This window comes from Sorex araneus, chromosome 2 (assembly GCF_027595985.1).
Source record: "Sorex araneus isolate mSorAra2 chromosome 2, mSorAra2.pri, whole genome shotgun sequence".
NCBI classification, from domain to species: Eukaryota; Metazoa; Chordata; class Mammalia; order Eulipotyphla; family Soricidae; genus Sorex; species Sorex araneus.
The window spans coordinates 265154816-265164187 of record NC_073303.1 but is presented as its reverse complement, the minus strand read 5'-3'; the positions used below and the strand labels follow the sequence as shown (position 1 = coordinate 265164187).

The window sequence follows — 9372 nt, the reverse complement described above, 5'->3', positions numbered from 1 at the left end:
TCGCTTCCAGTGCTCCAGATGCTCGGGTGGGCTCTCACCAGGGGCTCTGCGTGGTGGGCCGCTCTCTGTCCGACATGAGCGCTCGCTTCTGCACATGCCCCCGGCTCTCGGAAGTCGCCAGTTGAGGCGTGAGCGGCTGAACAGCCCCGTGACGTGTGGGCGGCTTTCCCCGGGTTTCGTCTGTGCAAGGTGGCTTCGTTAGCCGTGGGAAGGAAACAAGCCTCTGAGCACGAGCTGCTCCCGAGAGGCGGCCGGACGGGCGGGCGGCGGGCGGCGCGGGTGAGAGGCTGGCCCCGAGGGCGGCCGAGTGAGCCCCCGGCGAGGAGGGGCCTGGGCCCACGTCCCTGGGGCGGTTGCTCACCCCCAGGGGGCGCTGGCGGGGCGGGTGGCTGGGCTGGGGGTCGGCCCTGCCCTGCCCACTCCCAGTGCCGGCAAGTGACTTTGGGTGCCGGGTGCTGGGAGGGGGCAGCCCCCGGGCCAGGGCAGAGCAGGCAGAGCGGCAGGCCACGGGGAATCCCGGCTCTACCAGCAGGGGCTCGGCCCAGAAGCCCCGTCCAGGCCCCCTGGTCTCCGCAGCCGAGGCCTCTCCCAGGTGATGCGAACAGGGTGAAACTTCCACGCGGGCCTCCAGGGCTGCCCAGGGTGCCCTCAGCCTCCCGGTGCGGGCGGTGCCGGAGGCCTCCGTGTCCGGCGTGTCCCTCCCCCTGAGAGCACTGGCTGGGAGTCTCCCGGGCTCCGTGCCTTGAGTCCAGCCCTGAGCGGGCAGCTCTGGTGCTCCACTGAGGGGGCATCCCTGGGACCCGCAGGAACCCCTCGCTGGGTGACGGGGGCAGCTGGGCCAGCGGCTCTGCAGTCCGGGCAGCTAGGGACGTGGCGGGTGGACGCTCCTCTCCCGCTGCTGCTTCCTCAGAGGGACCCAGGGCCGCGGCTGCTCTGGGTGTGCTGACCGCGGGGAGGGAGAGAGGGTGACGCCGGCCTCGCCCGGCCGTGTGGAGCGTCTCGCTGGACAGTCTCCGGCCAGAGCGCGCTTGGGTGTGGCCCCCGGGGCCACAGAGGACGGCTGGCTGCCACTTCCCACGTGGCACGAGGAGATGCTGTCACGTGACGTGGGTGGAGTTGGTCGCAGCCAGGGGCTGGCGTGCGGAGTCGGTGGGATGGCACTGGCCACTGCAGCCCACTGGGCCGACGCTGAGTCTCTGCAGGGCAGGAGCTCTGTGGGACTGCAGAGCCGGCAGCGCTCATCCCACTGATGGTGTGTGTGTGTGTGTGTGTGTGTGTGTGTGTGTGTGTGTCTGTGTCTGTGTGTGTGTGTCTGTGTGTGTCTGTTCGGGGGGGGGAGAGACAGGGAGAGAGAGAAACAGAGAGAGAGGGAGAGAGAGAGAGCGGGAGAGAGAGAGAGGGAGAGAGTAGGGGAGAGAGAGGGAGAGAGAGAGAGAGGGAGAGAGAGACGGAGGGAGGGAGGGTGGGAGGGAAGGAGGGAGGGAGAGATGGGGAGGGAGGGAGGCAGCTGGAGGGAGGGAGGGAGAGAGAGAGGGAGAGAGTGGGAGGTAGGGAGGGAGGGAGAGAGGGAGGGTGGGAAGGAAGGAGGGAGGGAGCAGGAGGGAGCAGGAGGGAGGGAGGGAGGGAGCGGGAAGGAGGGAGGGAGGGAGCGGGAGGGAGGAGGGGGAGCACACAGGCCGTGTCCTCTCTTCAGGGCGCCCCGAGGCCCAGGCTTGCCCCGAGGAGCCCGGGGTGACCAGCTCTGCTGCTGGGACGTTTTCTCCGCAGGGGAACGCGGCTCAGTTCCGAAGGTCCCCCCTAGGGGCTGAGCCCCGGAGTCACGGACTGTTGGCGCCTCTTAGTGCAGCTCCTCCTCCTCTGAGAGGCTGAGGTGAGACTCGCACACAGAACGTGGAGACTTTGGTCTGCAGCCCTCGTACCCGGGAGCGGGAGACACAGGCCCTTGTCTGAGCAGGAACAAAGGCTCTGGGACTCAGTTTCCCTGTTGCTGAACCTTTTTCTCTTTCTGAGAAAGTCGAGCCACAGTGAGACACAGTTCGTGTGGGTCAGGATTGGGGCCCTCCACCGAACATGCCACAGCCGCTCCTGACTGCAGTTTCTCCATGGTGCCGATTCCCCTGCTCCCCGTCTCCCCCTGCCTCCCCGTCCTCTCCCCCAGCCTCCCCGTCCTCTCCCCCTGCCTCCCTGTCCTCTCCCCTGCTCCCCGTCTCCCCCTGCCTCCCCGTCCTCTCCCCCTGCCTCCCTGTCCTTTCCCCTGCCTCCCCGTCCTCTCCCCCTGCCTCCCCGTCCGTCCTCTCCCCTTGCCTTCCCGTCCCCTGCCTCCCCACCCCCTGCCTCCCCGTCCTCTCCCCCTGCTCCCCGTCTCCCCCTGCCTCCCCGTCCTCTCCCCCTGCCTCCCTGTCCTCTCCCCAGCATCCCCGTCCTCTCCCCCTGCCTCCCTGTCCTTTCCCCTGCCTCCCCGTCTTCTCCCCCTGCTCCCCGTCTCCCCCTGCCTCCCCGTCCTCTCCCCCTGCCTCCCTGTCCTCTCCCCAGCATCCCCGTCCTCTCCCCCTGCCTCCCTGTCCTTTCCCCTGCCTCCCCGTCCTCTCCCCCTGCCTCCCTGTCCTTTCCCCTGCCTCCCTGTCCTCTCCCCCTGCCTCCCCGTCCTCTCCCCTACCTCCCCATACTCTCCCCTTGCCTCCCCATCCCCTGCCTCCCCACCCCCTGTCTCCTCGTCCTCTTCCCTGCCTTCCCATCCCCCTGCCTCCCTGTCCTCTCCCCCTGCCTCCTCCTTGTCCACACCCCCTGCCTCTCTGTCCTCTCCCTTGCCTCCCTGTCCTCTCCCCCTGCCTCCCCGTCTCTTCCTGCCTCCCCAGCTGCCTCCAGGGCAGCCTCTCTTCCTCTCTCTCTACTTTGGCCGTCATGGTTCATGGCACGGGTATGAGAAGGACCTCCACCCCAAATCCTCCCGCTGCTCTGCCTCCTCCTCCTCCTGGTCCTCCTCCTGGTCCTCCTCCACCGGGTCCTCCTCCTGGTCCTCCTATTCCTGTTCCTCCTCCTGGTCCTCCTCTTCCTGGTCTTCCTCCTGCTCCTCCTTCTGTTCCTCCTCCTCCTGGTCCTCAACCTGTTCCTCCTTCTGTTCCTCTTCCCACTCCTTCTCCTCCTATGCCATCTCCTGCTCCTCCTCCTGCTCCTTCTGTACCTGCTCCTCCTCTTCCTCCTCCTACTCTTCCTTCTCCTCTTCCTGCTACTTCTCCAGCTTCTCCTCCAGCTCCTCCTCCTCCTGTTCCTCCTCCTGCTCCTCCTCCTGGTCCTCCTCCTGGCCCTCCTCCAGCTCCTCCTCCTTCTGCTCCTCCTTCTGGTCCTCCTCCTCCTGTTCCTCCTCCTGCTCCTCCTCCTGGTCCTCCTACTCCTGGTCCTCCTCCTGGCCCTCCTCCATCTCCTCCTCCTTCTGCTCCTCCTCCTGGTCCTCCTCCTCCTGTTCCTCCTCCTGCTCCTCCTCCTGGTCCTCCTACTCCTGGTCCTCCTCCTGGCCCTCCTCCAGCTCCTCCTCCTTCTGCTCCTCCTCCTGGTCCTCCTCCTCCTGTTCCTCCTCCTGCTCCACCTCGGGCTCCTCCTACCCCTGCTCCACATGCTCCTCCTCCTCCTGCTCTTCCTCTTGCTGCTACTCCTCCTCCTGATCCTCCTCCAGGTCCTCCTCCTGGTCCTCCTCCTCCTCCTGGTCCTCCTCCTCCTGCTCCTCCTCCTGCTCCTCCTCCTGCTTCTCCTCCTCCTCCTGTTTCTCCTCCTGGTCCTCCTCCAACTCCTTCTCCTCCTCCTGTTCCTCCTCCTGCTCCTCCTCCTGTTCCTCCTTCTGCTCCTCCTCCTGGTCCTCCTCCTGCTCCTCCTCCTCATGTTCCTCCTCCACCTCCTGTTTCTCTTCCTGTTCCTCCTCCTGCTCCTATTCCTGTTCCTCCTCCTGGTCCTCCTCCTCTTGGTCCTCCTCCTGGTCCTCCTCCTGCTGCTCCTCCTGGTCCTCCTCCTGCTCCTCCTCCTGCTCCTTTACCTCCTGTTCCTCCTCCTCCAACTCCTCCTCCTCCTGGTCCTCCTCCTGGTCCGCCTCCTGGTCCTCCTCCTCCTCCTCCTGATCCTCCTCCTCCTGCTCCTCATCCTGCTCCTCCTCCTCCTCTTCCTTTTACTCTTCCTGGTCCTCTTCCTCCTGCTCCTCCTCCTGCTCCTCCTCCTCCTGTTCCGCCTCCTGGTCCTCCCCCTGTTCTGCCTCCTGCTCCTCCTTCTGTTCCTCCTCCTCCTGGTCCTGTCCTGTTCCTCCTTCTGTTACTCCTCCCGCTCCTCCTCCTCCTGCTCCTCCTGCTCCTCCTCCTGCTGCTCCTGTTCCTCCTGCTCCTCCTCCTCCTGGTCCTCATCCTGATCCCCCTCCTCCTGGTCCTCCTCCTGTTTCTCCTTCTGTTCCTCCTCCTGTTCCTCCTCCTGTTTCTCCTTCTGTTCCTCCTCCTCCTGTTCCTCTTCCAGCTCCTCTGCCTGCTCCTCCTCCTCCTGGTCCTCTTCCTTCTCCTCCTCCTGCTCCTCCTCCTGCTCCTCCTCCTGCTCCTCCTTCTCCTGGTCCTCCTCCTCCTGTTCCTCCTCCTGCTCCTCTTCCTGCTGCTCCTCCTCCTCCTGTTCCTCCTCCTGCTCCTCCTCCTGGTCCTCCTCCTCCTGGTTCTCCTCCTGTTCCTCCTTCCGTTCCTCCTCCCGCTCCTCCTCCTCCTGGTCCTCCTTCTCCTGCTCCTTCTCCTGTTCCTCCTTCTGTTCCTCCTCCTGCTCCTCCTCCTCCTGGTCCTCCTGCTCCTCCTCCTGCTGCTCCTCCTCCTCCTGAGCCTCCTCCTCCTGGTCCTCCTCCTGGTCCTCCTCCTGGTCCTCCTCCTCCTGTTCCTCCTCCTGCTCCGCTTCTTGCTGCTCCTCCTCCTCCTGCTCCTCTTCCTTTTCCTCTTCCTGCTCCTCCTCCTCCTCCTCCTGTGCCTCCTCCTCCTGGTCCTCGTCCTTCTGCTCCTCCTCCTGGTCCTCCTCCTCCAGGTCCTCCTCCTATTCCTCCTTCTGTTCCTCCTCCCGCTCCTTCTCCTCCTATGCCTCCTCCTGCTCCTCCTCCTGCTCCTTCTGCACCTGCTCCTCCTCTTCCTCCTCCTGCTCTTCCTCCTCCTCTTCCTGCTCCTTCTCCAGCTTCTCCTCCAGCTCCTTCTCCTGCTCCTCTTCCTGCTCCTCCTCCTGGTCCTCCTCCTCCTGCTACTCCTCCTGCTGCCCCTTCTGCTCCTGCTCCTCCTCCTGCTCCTCCTCCTGCTCCTTTACCTCCTGTTCCTCCTCCTCCAACTCCTCCTCCTCCTGCTCCTCCTCCTAGTCCTTCTCCTGCTCCTCCTCCTGCTGCCCCTTCTGCTCCTCCTCCTCCTGCTCCTCCACCTCCTGTTCCTCTTCCTGCTCCTCCTGTTCCTCCTCCTGCTCCTATTCCTGTTTCTCCTCCTTGTCCTCCTCCTCCTGGTCCTCCTCCTGGTCCTCCTCCTCCTCCTGGTTCTCCACCTGGTCCTCCTCCTCCTGCTCCTCCTTCTCCTCCTCCTCCTGTTTCTCCTCCTGCTCCTCCTCCAACTCCTCCTCCTCCTCCTGTTCCTCTTCGTGTTCCTCCTTCTGCTGCTCCTCCTCCTCCTGTTCCTCCTCCTCCTCCTGCTCCTCCTCCTCCTGCTCCTCCTGCTCCTCCTCCTGCTGCTCCTCCTCCTCCTGAGCCTCCTCCTCCTGGTCCTCTTCCTGGTCCTCCACCTACAGGTCCTCTTCCTTTTCCTCCTCCTGGTCGTCCTCCTGCTCCTCCTCCTCCTGGTCCTCCTCCTCCTGGTCCTCCTCTTCCTGTTCCGCCTCCTGGTCCTCCTCCTGGTCCTCCTCCTCCAGTTCTTCCTCCTGCTCCTCTTCTTGCTGCTCCTCCTTCTCCTGCTACTCCTCCTGCTCCTCCTCCTCCTGCTCCTCTTCCTTTTCCTCCTCCTGCTCCTCCTCCTCCTCCTCCTGCGCCTCCTCCTCCTGGTCCTCGTCCTTCTGCTCCTCCTCCTGGTCCTCCTCCTCCAGGTCCTCCTCCTGTTCCTCCTTCTGTTCCTCCTCCCGCTCCTTCTCTTCCTATGCCTCCTCCTGCTCCTTCTGCACCTGCTCCTCCTCTTCCTCCTCCTGCTCTTCCTCCTCCTCTTCCTGCTTGTTCTCCAACTTCTCCTCCAGCTACTTCTCCTGCTCCTCCTCCTGCTCCTTCTCCTGGTCCTCCTCCTCCTGGTCCTCCTCGTCCTGGTCCTCCTCCTCCTGTTCCTCCTCCTGCTCCTCCTCCTGCTCCTCCTCCTGCTGCCCCTTCTGCTCCTGCAACTCCTCCTGCTCCTCCTCCTGCTCCTTTACCTCCTGTTCCTCCTCCTCCAACTCCTCCTCCTCCTGCTCCTCCTCCTGTTCCTCCTTCTGCTCCTCCTCCTGGTCCTCCTCCTAGTCCTTCTCCTGCTCCTCCTACTGCTCCTTTACCTCCTGTTCCTCGTCCGCCAACTCCTCCTCCTCCTGCTCCTCCTCCTGTTTCTCCTTCTGCTCCTCCTCCTGGTCCTCCTCCTAGTCCTTCTCCTGCTCCTCCTCCTGCTGCCCCTTCTGCTCCTCCTCCTCCTGCTCCTCCTCCTCCTGTTCCTCTTCCTGTTCCTCCTGTTCCTCCTCCTGCTCCTATTCCTGTTTCTCCTCCTGGTCCTCCTCCTCCTGGTCCTCCTCCTGGTCCTCCTCCTCCTCCTGGTTCTCCTCCTGGTCCTCCTCCTCCTGGTCCTCCTCCTGCTTCTCCTCCTCCTCCTGTTTCTCCTGCTCCTCCTCCAACTCCTCCTCCACCTCCTGTTCCTCTTCGTGTTCCTCCTTCTGCTGCTCCTCCTCCTCCTGTTCCTCCTCCTCCTCGTGCTCCTCCTCCTCCTGAGCCTCCTCCTACTGGTCCTCCTTCTGGTCCTCCTCCTACTGGTCCTTTTCCTTTTCCTCCTCCTTGTCGTCCTCCTGCTCCTCCTCCTCCTGGTCCTCCTCCTCCTGGTCCTCCTCTTCCAGTTCCGCCTCCTGGTCCTCCTCCTGGTCCTCCTCCGCCAGTTCCTCCTCCTGCTCCTCTTCTTGCTGCTCCTCCTTCTCCTGCTCCTCCTCCTGCTCCTCTTCCTCCTGCTCCTCTTCCTTTTCCTCCTCCTGCTCCTCCTCCTCCTCCTCCTGCGCCTCCTCCTCCTGGTCCTCGTCCTTCTGGTCCTCCTCCTCCAGGTCCTCCTCCTGTTCCTCCTTCTGTTCGTCCTCCCGCTCCTTCTCCTCCTATGCCTCCTCCTGCTCCTCCTCCTGCTCCTTCTGCACCTGCTCCTCCTCTTCCTCCTCCTGCTCTTCCTCCTCCTCTTCCTGCTCCTTCTCCAGCTTCTCCTCCAGCTCCTTCTCCTTCTCCTCCTCCTGGTCCTCCTCCTCCTGGTCTTCCTCCTCCAGGTCCTCCTCCTGCTCCTCCTCCAGCTCCTCCTCCTGCTGTCCCTTCTGCTCCTGCTCCTCCTCCTGCTCCTCCTCCGGCTCCTTTACCTCCTGTTCCTCCTCCTCCAACTCCTCCTCCTCCTGCTCCTCCTCCTATTCCTCCTTCTGCTCCTCCTCCTGGTCCTCCTCCTAGTCCTTCTCCTGCTCCTCCTCCTGCTGCCCCTTCTGCTCCTCCTCCTCCTGCTCCTCCTCCTCCTGTTCCTCTTCCTGTTCCTCCTCCTGCTCCTATTCCTGTTTCTCCTCCTGGTCCTTCTCCTCCTGGTCCTCCTCCTGGTCCTCCTCCTCCTCCTGGTTCTCCTCCTGGTCCTCCTCCTCCTGCTCCTCCTCCTGCTTCTCCTCCTCCTCCTGTTTCTCCTCCTGCTCCTCCTCCAACTCCTCCTCCTCCTCCTCCTGTTCCTCTTCGTGTTCCTCCTTCTGCTGCTCCTCCGCCTCCTGTTCCTCCTCCTCCTGCTCCTCCTGCTCCTCCTCCTGCTGCTCCTCCTCCTGCTGCTCCTCCTCCTCCTGAGCCTCCTCCTCCTGGTCCTCCTCCTGGTCCTCTTCCTACTGGTCCTCTTCCTTTTCCTCCTCCTTGTCGTCCTCCTGCTCCTCCTCCTCCTGGTCCTCCTCCTCCAGTTCCTCCTCCTGCTCCTCTTCTTGCTGCTCCTCCTTCTCCTGCTACTCCTCCTGCTCCACCTCCTCCTGGTCCTCTTCCTTTTCCTCCTCCTGCTCCTCCACCTCCTCCTCCTGCGCCTCCTCCTCCTGGTCCTCGTCCTTCTGCTCCTCCTGCTAGTCCTCCTCCTCCAGGTCCTCCTCCTGTTCCTCCTTCAGTTCCTCCTCCCACTCCTTCTCCTCCTATGCCTCCTCCTGCTCCTCCTCCTGCTCCTTCTGCACCTGCTCCTCCTGCTCTTCCTCCTCCTGCTCTTCCTCCTCCTCTTCCTGCTCCTTCTCCAGCTTCTCCTCCAGCTCCTTCTCCTGCTCCTCCTCCTGGTCCTCCTCCTCCTGTTCCTCCTCCTGCTCCTCCTGCTGCTGCACCTTCTGCTCCTGCTCCTCCTCCTGCTCCTCCTCCTGCTCCTTTACCTCCTGGTCCACCTCCTCCTGGTCCTCCTCTTCCAGTTCCGCCTCCTGGTCCTCCTCCTGGTCCTCCTCCGCCAGTTCCTCCTCCTGCTCCTCTTCTTGCTGCTCCTCCTTCTCCTGCTCCTCCTCCTGCTCCTCTTCCTCCTGCTCCTCTTCCTTTTCCTCCTCCTGCTCCTCCTCCTGTTCCTCCTTCTGCTCCTCCTCCTGGTCCTCCTCCTCCTGGTCCTCCTCCTCCTGTTCCTCCTCCTGCTCCTCTTTTTGCTGCTCCTCCTTCTCTTGCTCCTCCTCCTGCTCCTCTTCCTTTTCCTCCTCCTGCTCCTCCTCCTCCTCCTCCTGCGCCTCCTCCTCCTGGTCCTCGTCCTTCTGCACTTCCTCCTCCTGGTCCTCCTCCTCCAGGTCCTCCTCCTGTTCCTCCTCCCGCTCCTTCTCCTCCTATGCCTCCTCCTGCTCCTCCTCCTGCTCCTTCTGCACCTGCTCCTCCTCTTCCTCCTCCTGCTCTTCCTCCTCCTCTTCCTGCTCCTTCTCCAGCTTCTCCTCCAGCTCCTTCTCCTGCTCCTTCTCCTGCTCCTCCTCCTGCTCCTCCTCCTGGTCCTCCTCCTCCTGGTCCTCCTCCTGCTCCTCCTGCTGCTGCCCCTTCTGCTCCTGCTCCTCCCCCTGCTCCTCCTCCTGCTCCTTTACCTCCTGTTCCTCCTCCTCCAACTCCTCCTCCTCCTGCTCCTCCTCCTGTTCCTCCTTCTGCTCCTCCTCCTGGTCCTCCTCCTAGTCCTTCTCCTGCTCCTCCTCCTGCTGCCCCTTCTGCTCCTCCTACTCCTGTTCCTCTTCCTGTTCCTCCTGTTCCTCCTC

The 9372-nt window shown here is 63.7% G+C and overlaps 2 protein-coding genes across 2 annotated transcripts; both read left to right on the top strand.

The window, feature by feature from the left end:
• Nucleotides 1–3249: 3249 nt before the first annotated feature.
• LOC129402253 (basic proline-rich protein-like) lies at nucleotides 3250–4889 on the top strand (the record flags this gene model as incomplete). Its single annotated transcript, XM_055128001.1, has 3 exons — nucleotides 3250–3898; nucleotides 4004–4144; nucleotides 4528–4889. Coding segments are annotated over 3 exons (1152 nt in total), but the record flags the coding sequence as incomplete, so codon positions are not given.
• A 3369-nt stretch (nucleotides 4890–8258) lies between these two features.
• Nucleotides 8259–9296, top strand: LOC129402254 (basic proline-rich protein-like; the record flags this gene model as incomplete). Its single annotated transcript, XM_055128002.1, has 2 exons — nucleotides 8259–8925; nucleotides 9070–9296. Coding segments are annotated over 2 exons (894 nt in total), but the record flags the coding sequence as incomplete, so codon positions are not given.
• Nucleotides 9297–9372: the final 76 nt, after the last annotated feature.